Below are 13,081 nucleotides of genomic sequence, written 5' to 3'. Positions count from 1 at the left end.
CTGGTAGAGGATGGATGATTGGTATTTCAGTGTATTACCTATTGCTTACCTCCACCTAATATTCTGCACTTCTCTGTATGTTTTATATGTTTTTGAAAAGTGTTTATGTATGCTGCCTAGAGTTTTCTGATTAGGTGGCCTACAAATCTAAATCAATCAATAACACGCAACACACTCTCCAGCCATATGTCTTATTTTTTCTTACCACTTTTAGAAAGGTTTGATGGTACCAGGAAAAATCTTCCAAGTACGATCACCAGCAAACAAGCACATTCATGTGTGAACAGTAACTGCAGTCACCGCAATGTTACAAGCCAGTTCTAAAAAGTTTCATATAACCATGCCTTAGTTATATTGCAAAATTGCATTCTAGTCATTTCTATAATTTAATATTCAAGAAAAATAGTAGTGGTGCAATGAATAAAAATATTATGGATGGAAAAATAAATTCATTTATGATTTCTGTTAGACCTGGTCACTGTTTTAATTTTAAATTGATAAACATTTTCCCTTTCAGAATCAATATTAGCAGTTCAAATCAGCCTTCTCCAATCTTCAGATATATAGACTCAATTCCTAGAACTCTCCAAGCAGTTGGAGTTAAGAAATCTAGGAGTTGAACACAACTGGAGAATACCCAGATTACAAAGGTCTGTTCTATGCATTGCTGCAGAATTGAGGATTTTTTTCCATCTTAGATGAGATGTCAGCTGGCTTAATGGAGCCTATGAAAGTTGTTTAGAATTCAGTGAGTGCATCTTCATCTTATCTTCCATAAGTAAATCATTCATTTATATGAAATTATTCCCAAGTTAGACATATAGTAGTTCTAAACAGTTTCAAATATCACAGTGCACAAAAGGTTTGAGTCAGTTATTTGATGTTTCAATATTTATGACATTTGCACTTTTCTCCAAGCTTCCAATAGTAATAGAAATTCATGTTTCTTCTCTGTCCTGGAGGTACCAATTACCTTTTTGTGTTTTTGATATTCTGCCGGAAAGTAAAGGACAGAAAAGGCTGCAGGAAGAACTTTAATTATTTTTATTTCTTCATTAATGCAATATTTTTAATGACCAATGAATAAGAGTTGATGCAGTTTACAATTTGTTTTAGGGAGAAAATGGTCTGATTGGTGTTCCTGGTACTTCTGGTGAAAAGGTACATATATAATCTTTGGGTCCGTAGTTTGCATTTGGCTGTCAAATAGCAGACTTCTTTTACATATGAAATGCTATTTATTTAACACTGTCAAATATCAAGTAAACTAAGAAGAAAATGTAAATACATTCATGATTTTTATAATTATGTTACCACCAAGTTGATGGCAACTCATAGTAACCCCACATATAAACGTACTTTAGAATGATCTGTTCTTGACTTGGACCTTCAGATCTTCCAACAGTGCATCTATCACCATGTAATCAAGTCCATTCACCTTTCTTTTGGTTGTTCTATTTTTTTTGCTTTCCATCTATTTTTTCCAGCATTATCAATGCTCAAGAGTTTTTCACATAATGTATCCAAAATATGGTAATCTGAGCCCATTCATTCATTCATTCATTCAACAAACTTATATAGCTACATTTCATTGAATCTGACTCTGGGCTGCATACAATCACAATGTCACAATCATTTAAAAAAAGGGAAAACAAGATTGCTGGAGAAAAAACATTTGTGCCTCAACTAAGAACTGCAAGTTGATTTATTTCTTTTTCTTGGCTATCTATCATATTCTCAGGAATATATTCCAATACCAAAGTTCAAAAGCCTCATCACTTCCATTACACTCTGCCAAATCCAATTTTGTTTCCATAAAATGATTTTAAACTCTGTAGCTAGAGATGCCCATCTTTCAGTACTACACCATGAACCAAAATCCTGTGCATCCATGTGTTTTTCTTAGTTAAATTCAGGAATGATTTGCTAATCATACATTATGAAATAATGCTTTGGCATCATTTTTGATCACTAAAGTGACCGATCATCTTTCATTCACTATCACTGCCCTCTGATACAGGTGCATGCTTGGTTTAACTGAGCAACTGGGATCATCTTCAAGTATCTTCAGTTCTGATCTTCAACTCTGCTGGGAGTTGCCACTCTCGGTGTTCTTCATAATCCTACCCAGGAACACTTAACATAACAAATGCTCTCTGATATCCAGAACTTCCATTGTTTAACTTTAGGCCCCTGGCCAAAACTGTAGCTTTTGTTCTCAATTTTGTAGTGATGCTACACACATACTACTGTCTTTTGAGGAGAGCACTAAAATCTATATTGAGCAATGGGATGTAGAACAGGTTTCAAGTGCACAAACTTGGGGTGTATTTCAAGCAGATAGCAGGGAGATTTTTACAGTTATATTTTTGGTGGTTACATGCCAGAAATGTGGCTAGCCAGATTCAACTGCTTCAAATTTATCTATGAACAGAGAATAAAACTTATTGGTGACCTGTTCCATAAATGTTTCTTGAAGTCAATATTCTAGACAAGGCTTCCCTCTGATAAACATGCAAGTCACAGTGCACAATCTACCCGCATCACTTGATTTATTTGGATATGAAAGAGAGACAGATTTTTGGTGGTATAACATTGTTACTATGTAATAAAAAGTGCAATTCAATTCCCACTATTTTTTTTTGTTTAAAATCTATTCTGATTGCCTGCTAAGATAAATCAAAGGTCTCAATTCAAATTAAATATAACATAAGGGTATCTTGGGTGAATTCCAATAATTTAATTTCTAATAACTTTGGCTGAAGATTTAGAATATCATATTCTAATCCAATTAGAATATCACATTCTAATCCAATGAAAAAATGAGAAAATCCATATTTGACCTATAGCAATTTGTATAACATCAAGTTGAAAGCCTCTTCTAACTCCAGCCACCTTTGCCAATTCCAGTTTGTATGAATGTACTGTATATCTCAGATGATTTTTCATAATCTAATACTATCCAAGCCTGGAACTGCCTACAGTAAGTATATGAAAGTAGTTTTCACAGGATCAATAATTTGTAAACTTCATGCCAGGATTACTGCCTGAATGTTAGCAAAACGAATATGTTCAGTGCAGTAGTAAACTTTTAAAGATTATTAGCACCCACAAGTACCTCAGTAAAATACCTGCTGGTAAGGGCTCTCTCTCAAAAGTATAATTTTGTAGGAAGTTCTGAAGATATCACAATTATTGTTGCATGTTGAAAAATGCTAAGTACAATTCAATCTACTCAGGGAGCACTTTCTGTTATCAAAATATAATGGATATTTTCTGTGAAATTGATTTTTTTTCTATTTGAAGTGATTATGTTTTGAACTGTTCTGTTTTAGTAATGAAAAACATATATAACCTTAGCATTTTTCCAGATGAAGATGATAAAAAAAGAGGTGGAAAGAAATCTCTCTCTTTTCCTGTGAATTAAATTTATATTTGGTCATTGTTTAAAAACAATCTTTAAGCAGAATTTTCACTTAAATATAACAACTTAAAAACAATAATGACTTTTTATATTTCTCTCAAATGTAGGGTGAACCTGGCTTGAAAGGGGACAAAGGTGAAGTGGGAGAAAAGGTAAATTATACTGATTTTTGCAAATTGATTTTGTGTAATAATTTTGAACTTTATATGATATCCATCTCTTATTATTTTGTATACAAATTCCTGCCCTGTGTGAGTGAATGACACATACTTTAATTACAAGGCATATGGTGACTAATAATAAGACTGCCTAAAATGTAATAATAATGTTGTCATTGGATTGTGCGAGCCAATCATATTTTATTTTAAAATTTACCAAAAAAGACATATGTTATGAGTTTGCTAATAGTAATTGGATATACAGCAACCAACCAAATAATTCTTTTTAAAACAGTTTGGATTGTTTTTCACTTTCAGGCCGGCTTTGATATTTTTTTTTAATTTAATGAAAGGCAATTATTTATTTAGGGTTTTGTCTGCTGTTTCTTCCATTCCATTTATTTGTTCATATGCTTATTTCTCTTGTTATATATTCTCATGCATACAGATGTTGAAGTTGTCCAATTCTTAGAGGGCTGATATAAAAATAATAATAAATTGGACATTAAATGAAACTTTTTAGGTCCTAGTTCATTGTTTCTTAATTATTATTTTTTTGCTCCCTCTTCCACTTTTAAAATTTATGGAGAACCCAAAAGAGCTTTTGTTTATATTGGCTATATTTATTAATATTTACCACATTAAAATTTCAAATAGATACACTTGCTGCTATAAATGCTTTTCATGATAGTTTGGTGGGATTTTAATATTGCATTATTTTTCAACATAGACTGATTTGATGGACCCTTAAAAGTGTATTGGGGGACTATGATGAATCCTTGGACCACAACCACTGTCCTTGATCAGTCTGTGGTTTAATTCACAAATTAAGCAATATAAAGCTATATTTGCAAGATGTGCTTATTGTGGTTTATTAACACCACCACCCCACCCCACCCCAAAAAAAAAACACCATCAAAATTTGCAGCTAACCAGCCATAATTTTTCCAAGTGGCTTGAAATGTGGTAATACCAATTTGTTGAAAACAACTGAATATTTCAAGTCTTTAAAATGGCAGGTTTTATGGATCCAAGAGTAATTGACCTTGTAGGATTACAAGTGATATGTCAGAAAGAATAAACTGAGAAGTTGTATTTATTACTAATAATAGTTATGTGACAAAGTTTTGAAAAATATTCCTGCAGCCTCTGTTCAGCAAGTTCTTAATTTTAAATTGTTATTTATGGGTTTAAACAGGTTCCCAACAGTTTAGCCAAAATCCTTGTTTTGCTATTGTATTTTGAGGGACTTTAGATGATGATGACATTCAGACTGAAAAGCCTTTGTGTTCGGCTTTCTTCGTTTAGGAGCAGTCTTTGAACACGACTGTCCATTAATACAAAGTTTCCTGATTTTGGTCTTGACTCCAAGAAGTCTGTGGCAATATTATAAGAATTTCTGAGTGCTTAAAAAGAGTTAGTAATCAACACTTGTTTTCTTTATTAATAATTATAGGCTTTGTGATATTTATTGATGTTACAGGACATGCATAGGAGTTTAAAGCATGAAGCCAAAAGTTAAGGAAAAAAAAAAGTCTAGAGTATTTTTAAAAATTCAACAAAGGAATAAACGTACTACTGGTACTTTCTGAAGCAAATCTGACTGTATTCCCGTCCTTGCAATATGGAGAAAACCCACCTGTATGGTCACTGAGAGTCAACTTGATAACATATTTGTTATCACATAACCAATCATTTGAAATCCAGACAAGGGATTTTGCAAGTTCAAACTAAAAATCCATAAAGTTAATTCAGGAACAGATGCTGTTATAAGTTAATTCCATTAAAATGTAAGAATTGCCCATAAAAATATTGCTTAGTACTTTGTACCTTAAAAATGTAGGAGGTAGTATGTTAAAAGATCATAAAAATCTCAAAAAAAATTATATGGGCACATATGAAATAAGGGATGGTAACATTATTTGAAAGGAATAACTTCCTGAACAGCATGGTGAACTGAGCACAAATTGCTTTTTGTGGAGCCAATGAACATGGCCAAAATAGAAGTCAGTGAAAGGATTGGCTCCTTGGAATTCCTCTCCAAATTAAGGAGAAGATGAAGAGATTGCAAATCAGCAGGTTTGAAAGGTCTGAGGTCTTGGGTGGGTGGGGGTATTCATGTTGCCTAAGCCACACTCAATGCCTTTCAAAGAGACCCTGGGTTTGCATATTTCCTCTCTTAGTTACTTTAGGAAATTGCTTATTATTGACTTTTGGGGGGTAAAAGCCTTCTGAAAGACAAGCTGCTTTATACTGTGAGAGGTTTCTTCCACCCTGGATGGAACGATCTCTAAGTTTAACAAGAAAAACTGCAATGTTTGGAAATCAGCAAAATGGGATCTGGAATGTTGATTTTGGAAAATTAAGGGGCTGGATGGAATTGAAAGAATATTTACTGAGGGGGGGTTAAATTTATAAAACAATATATGAGATATTTGATACTGAAAAAACTTTTGTGGGAAAACTTTTATGATTGGAAAATAAACAGATGATAAGAGTTTGGTTACAGGGAACCAAAGAGAACCAGAGAGAACAAAGGATTACTGTTAAAGGAGAGCAGATCCATTAATACAATGGAGCAACACTAACTATAAAAGAAATTAAGGCTGCTTGGGAACAATTTACTCAGAAGTTACTTATAAGTTTACTCAGAAGTTACTTACAAGTTTGTATGCTATTATATACAAAGGATATGAACAATAGATTTTATTGGATATAATAAAGACTGAGGCTGACCTGATTGTGAATTTGGAGTTTTTAAAATATTAGATTATAAAATGATATGGAAAAAGATGTTGTGGAATTGAAAATGGATTTTAAAATGCCAGAATATAAAACTGATGTGGAAAAATGAACATCCAGGTTTAAATATTATGGAGAAATAGTTCAATCTATATAAAATTTATGATGGTACTTCTAGCAAAGAACATGACTTCCAGCACAGTTGCTTTAAAGTAGAGTATTGATTTTCCACTCCTGAATAACGGTGTCCATAACATTTTGAGAAAATACAAATTGAAATAAAATAGAGAAAGAAAACCAGTATATAGTAAAGTCGTTTGTTCTCAGAAATGCCTGTGAGGGTTTTGGTCTAAATCAAAAGGAATGATTACAAAATTTACTTCTGTTTGAAAAAAGCATGGCTCTAAGCCTGTTTCATGTTTATTTGGAAACAAACTCTAGTGATATTAGTTGTGTCAATATAGGATTTCAATATTTTAAAAGTCCAGTACATTAGCTAAATAACTGCAAGAATTTGCTTCTTTGGGGAGGAAATGACAATAAAAATGAATAGATTATGCTTACAGCAGTCTTTTTTTTTAAAGTTTTTATTGGTTTTTAAAAACAAACATAAACAAACAAAACATAAAACATCAAGCCATCTTCCATATGTATACATACAGTGTGCCGGTTGGTTTACAAATTGTTTTGTGCTTCCATTTCGTAGATCTTCAATTACAATTACATTGCATATAATGTCGTATTTTCAATCAAAAATTAAATACCTTAGTATCATTATTAATCAATCATTTGACTATACTTTATTCATTCATGTTTTACAAGATAATCATAATTTACTTAGTTTGTTTTATAACAGTTCATGTTATCATCCCAAATCTATCCTAAAATCATTTTGTAGATATAATAAGAAAGAAGTACATCTTTATATATTTATTATTTTCTAAAAGTCTACATATTTCATTACTGTATTTTATTGTCTAACCATTGATAGAATAGATCCCAAATTTTATAAAATTGTTTATCCTCTTGTTCTCTAATTTCAAATGTCAATCTACTCATGTCAGCACATTCCAATATTTTCTTAATGATTTCCTCCTGTGATGGTATTTTCTCATTTTTCCAGTTTTTAGCAAATACAATCCTAGCCGCTGTTAATACATTTACAATCAGATATTTCAAGTCTTTATGATATATTTCAGGTAAAATTCCCAATAAAAATATCTCTGGTTTCAAGTCTACATGATTTTTTGTCATTTTTTTCCAACCACATGTGGATTTTAGTCCAATATTTTTTAGCATCTGCACAAGTCCACCACATATGGTAATATGAGCCAGGTGTCTGATGACATTTCCAAAATTTTTCGGATTTATTCTTGAACATTCTTGCTATTTTTGTCGGGGGGAAATGCCACCTATAAAACATCTTATACAAATTTTCTTTATATGCTGTTGACATTGTCATTTTATAATTTTGAGACCACAATTTTTGCCATTTCTCTAAATCAATCCCATATCCAAAATTCTTCCCCCAAGCAATCATAGTTTCTTTAACTTGTTCTTCTTCTGATTTAATTTCTAATAAATATCCATACAATTTTTTTGACAGTACCTGTCAAAATCTTATCTAAATCAGTCAATTTATCATAGAAACCTTCCATTTTAGAATCTTTATTGTATCTTGAATGTATTTGCGCATATGAAAACCAATTCATCTTTATACCTTGTTCCTCTAGTTTTTGTATAGATTTGAGTTCACCCTTTTCATTCAGTATTTCACCATATCTAACTGTTTGTTCCTTTTTGTATATTATAGGATAAGAAAATGCTTCAATAGTCATTAACCAGACTGGAATTTTCAAATAACATTGTCTTTTAACCTTCTCCCAGTTTAACCACAGAGACTCCCGTATATAATGTCTTCTAAAATACCCCTGTGTTTTAGTTCCTTTATACCATAAAAAAGCATGCCACCCCAACAACAAATCATTTCCTTCTAAAGTCAACAATCTAGTATTTCTTAGGGTTATCCATTCCTTAACCCACATCAGATTTGTAGCTTGATAATACAACTCCCAATTAGGCAAACCAAATCCTCTAATTCTAGCATCTTGCAAAAGTTTTAACTTTATTCTCGCTTTCTTACCTTGCCATATATATTTCAACACAGTTTTATTTAAATCTTCAAAGTAATCTTTTCCAAGCCTAATTGGAATTGTTTGAAACAAATATAAAATTCTGGGTGATATATTCATCTTGATTGTTGAAATTCTCCCTATTAGTGAGAGTTGTAAATTTTCCCATTTCGCCAGATCTAGCGCTATCTGCTGTTTAAGTTTGATATAATTATTCTCTTTTAGTGTACTACATCTTGCTGTCAAATATATCCCCAAGTACTTGATCTTATTCGTGACCTGAATTTTCAATAGTTCTTCCTTTTGTCTTAATAGCATATTCTTTGTCAAGAATTTGTCAAGATCTTTGTCTTATCTTTATTTATTTTCAAACCAGCCACCTTTCCATATGTCTCTATTTTTTCTATCAATTTTGGTGCTGTTTCTTGAGGGTCTTCTAAGATGAAAACCAGATCATCTGCAAATGCTTGCAGCTTAAATTCTTCCTTTTTGATTTTCATTTCTTTTATATTCTTTTCATCTCTAATATTTCTGTTTAGCACTTCCAAAGTTAACACAAACAACAAAGGTGATAGTGGGCACCCTTGTCTTGTTCCTTTTCTTATATTGATAGATTCTGTCAGTTCTCCGTCTATCATTACCTTTGCCGTTTGCTTATAGTATATAGCTTCTATTGCTTGAATAAATTTTCTAGCAAAGCCCATCTGTTCCAACAGTAATAACATGAATCGCCAATTCACATTATCAAATGCCTTCTGTGCATCTAGAAATATCAGAGCCATTTGTTTTTCAGGATATGCCTTCTGTGCATCTAGAAATATCAGAGCCATTTGTTTTTCAGGATGTGCCTCATAGTATTCCAAGGTGTCCAAGATTACTCTCATATTATCTTTAATTTGTCTCTTTGGCAGAAATCCATTTTGATCAGGATGAATAAAATTATTTAGGTATTTTTTAAGTCTTTCTGCCAATATTGAAGCAAAGATTTTATAATCTGCATTTAGTAGAGAAATAGGTCTATAGTTCTTAATTTGTAATGGATCAGTCTCCTCTTTTGGAATAAGTGTAATATAGGCTTCTGACCATGATTTAGGTATCTTCTTCTTTAACATAACTTCATTCATAACTTCGAGCAATAGAAGATTCAACGATTCTTGTAGTGGCGATTGAAAAAGAAGAAGGTGCAGTAGGTGGAAAGGTGGAAGCCAAAGAACAACGTGAACTAAGATCTACGAGAGCTGCTAAACCTAACTACAAAATATAACCGTGGAAGAGAAAAAACTGATTACAATTAATATAAATGGACTTAACTCAGCCGTTAAAAGAAGGAAAACCTTTCATAAATTAGAGAAATTAAAATTTGATATAATTTGTCTACAAGAAGTACATATAAAAAAAACAATATGAACAATTGTTGATACAGCCAAAACTAGGGAAAATATTTACTTCCTTGACACAATGTAAGAAAAGAGGAGTGGTTTTATATATTAAAGAGACCATCCCAGCAAAATTGATTTATACTGATGATGACGGAAGAATACTAATGGTGGAAATAATGGACAATAATACGAAAACACTCCTGATTGCAATCTATGCTCCGAATGACAAACAAGAAGAATTCTACAAAAAATTACATATGAAAATAATTGAACTGGACTATGCTAATATAGTTATGATGGGAGATTTTAATGGAATTGTAGACAATATATTGGACTATACAGCACAGAAAACAATAAAGCAAAACAGAAAGACTCTCCCTAAATCTTTTTTTTAAAATGGTAGATGAAATAAACTTAAAAGATACATGGAGAGAAAGAAATGCTAAAACTAAACAATACACCTTCTATTCAAATAGACACTTATCATGGTCCAGAATGATATGGATGTCAACAGAATTAATAACTAATATTCAAGAAATAAATATTGAAACAAATACTTGGGCAGATCACAATCCAATGACAATTAAATGGAAAGGACAAAAAGAAGATCTAGATGGATGTTAAATAATACTATTTTAAAGGAAAAGACTTCACACAGTGGATGGAGAAAGAATTGGCTTTTTCTTTAGAGAAAACAAAAAGAAGATACATCAATTCAGAATGTATGGGATACAATGAAGGCATATGTTAGAGGCTTGATAATAGACTATACAAGGAAAAGAAATACTAGAAAAGATTAGCCTCTAAGGCTTTAGAGGATGAGTATAAAAGACTTGAAAAAGAGCTACAGAAAATGCCACAGAAAAAAGGACATCAAGCTAAAAATGGATATAGTTAAACATAAAATGGGTCAAATAGAAAAGAAGAATTAGCACAGAAAATTAGAGGTGCTAAACAGAACTACTTTGAAGACGCAAACAAACCAGGTAGATGGTTAGCATGCAAATTGAGAAAGGAGAAAGAATCAAGGAAAATATTGCAATTAACAGATGACCAAGGCCAAGTCTGCTATGGTAGTAAAGAGAAGAAGGAAATCATTCGAGACTTCTATGGGAAACTATATATGCAAGAGAATATTGATGAGGAAAGAGTTAAACAGTACTTACAAAATGGTAATTTACCTCAGATACCTAAAGAGATTGAAATAATGTTAGAAAGCAATATAATGATGATGGAGTTAACTGAAGCACTCAAGAAGCAAAATAATGGAAAGGCACCAGGCCCAGATGGACTTCCGGCAGAATTTTACAAGATTATGCTTACAGCAGTCTTTATAGCACTTCCAACAAATGTTTGGAATAACACTACTTACCTGCCTAGAAGACCATTTCCTCAGGGACAATATATTGTATTATCTCTCCAACAATATATTGTATTATCTCTCCAACCACTGGACATGTTGTTATACATCTAAGAACTCACCCACACATTCCTGAAGATGTGCTTTTCTCCCACTGGGAAAACAATAAGTTGTTTTGGAAACTGCTCCCCAACCCCACCCTGACCAATCTTGAAATAAAAATGTAACAAATACTCAAGTGAAGAATATGAACTGAGAGGCAGAGTAGTAGCTGTTATGAAATGAAAATGAAGTTATGAAGTCAGAACTGAACTGAATGAGCTTCCCAGGCTAGCGTATAGTTGACATGGTTGTAATCCCTGACATGATACATGCTGGCCTCTTAAAAAAAAAATAGCAGGACTTCCGGTTTGCCAGGCTTTGGCGGCGGCGGGGATTCGCGATCCTGCGCGATCCCTGTTGCGCTAGCCGTCTTGGTGCCTCCGATCCTGACGGGTCTGGAGGATAAGGCTGCCCCGTAGAGGCAGCCGAAGATAGGGAGGATCCGGAGAGGGGTTTGGGGGTATCGCAGACTCCCTCCCCACCCGGCATAACCTCCTTTTCTCAAGGCGGTGGAGCGGCGGTCAGTAATGGCCGCCACAAAGAAGCCGGCAGCTGGATAAGATTGTGCTGGAGGAAGAAGGAGAAAGAAGAAACAGGAGAAGTGAAAGTGCTGGCTGAGCCGGGAGAATAACAACATTTAAATACCCTGGAAACTGAATTGCTTGAATTGCCTGAAAGATACATTGTATCCCTAAGAAGATTGGAAAGCGGCGGAGAAAGCTGTCAAGGGAAAGGTTTTTTTTTCTTCACTCTCCCACCCCATATAAAGCCAAGGGATAAAGGATTCCTGGACGTTGGATTTAACAACTTAAGAAATCGGAAAACCTGTATTGGAGGTATGGATTTCTGAACAATTAAAGGAAAATTGTTGTTGTAAGTGGGAAGGGAGAGAGAAAAAAAATAAATTGGAGCAGAATTTGAAAAAGGAGGAGATTGCCTAGAACTTTAAAGAAAGATATATTTTAATTGGAACTTTTTGATTAAACAGTAACCCCAGAAAGAGAAATACAAGAAAGAAAAAAAAAGTATTAAAAGAAATAGTTTATTTGGATTCTTTGGTGACTTTGAAACTTTTTGGAATAATTGTTGATTAAAAATACTTGGGTGGTTGTTTTGGAAAAAGTTTTTCGCCTCACGATGGCATTGCTTGTGGATGAACTAAAAATTGAATATAAAAAATATAAAAAAGAAGAACAAGATGGAAAAGATACTTTGGCCACTCTTTTTCAATTTCTAGAAATGGCGGTATGCACTTATGAAAAATTGACTACGCAGCAGGATGACTGGGACAAAGAAGAAGAAGAAGCCATCTTTGATGAACAATGGGTTCCTTTTGGGGAGGAGGAGAAAGAGGAAAAGAAAAAAGGGGATTTTAAGGTTTGAAAAAACAATCAAAAAAGAGAAAAATGAGATGAAAGGTGGATACAAGGTTAGAAAACAACAGAAAGGGGGTAAGCAGAAGAAGAAAAGGGAGGAGGAGAGACAAAGTGGTAAAAAGGGCAAGGAGAAAAATAAGCAAGAGAGAAAGGAGGGGATGAGAAGCCTTAATGGTGGGAAGCAAGATTTAAAGAAACAAAACTTATTTAGAGACAATGGGTAAATCTAATTGAAAAAGGGATTCTGGAAGGTACATAAGATTGTGTTTTTATATGTGTATTTAGAGTAAAATGTTTAAGATATAAATGAGTATCAATATATATGATTAGCTTTTTAATGGTATTGATAGTGGTTTTATATGCTTTTATTTTGTTTTTTGTTTTTCTCATAAAATTTATTGTGTAATT

At 33.0% G+C, this 13,081-nt stretch overlaps 1 protein-coding gene across 1 annotated transcript in view; it reads left to right on the top strand.

Moving 5' to 3' along the window:
• LOC113427714 (uncharacterized) overlaps positions 1–13,081 on the top strand; it is a 92,730-nt gene that overhangs the window by 41,414 nt on the left and 38,235 nt on the right. Inside the window, exons 8-9 of the mRNA XM_087951576.1 lie at positions 1,117–1,161; positions 3,532–3,576. Of these exons, the coding sequence (XP_087807702.1) occupies positions 1,117–1,161; positions 3,532–3,576 (90 nt within the window). The remainder of the gene's footprint in view (positions 1–1,116; positions 1,162–3,531; positions 3,577–13,081) is intronic.

The sequence above is a fragment of the Notechis scutatus genome, chromosome 1 (genome assembly GCF_049901735.1).
Source record: "Notechis scutatus isolate UNSWTSFEM ecotype Mainland chromosome 1, rNotScu1.2, whole genome shotgun sequence".
NCBI classification, from domain to species: Eukaryota; Metazoa; Chordata; class Lepidosauria; order Squamata; family Elapidae; genus Notechis; species Notechis scutatus.
The sequence above is the reverse complement of the archived record's forward strand: the minus strand, read 5'-3'. Positions and strand labels throughout refer to the sequence as shown.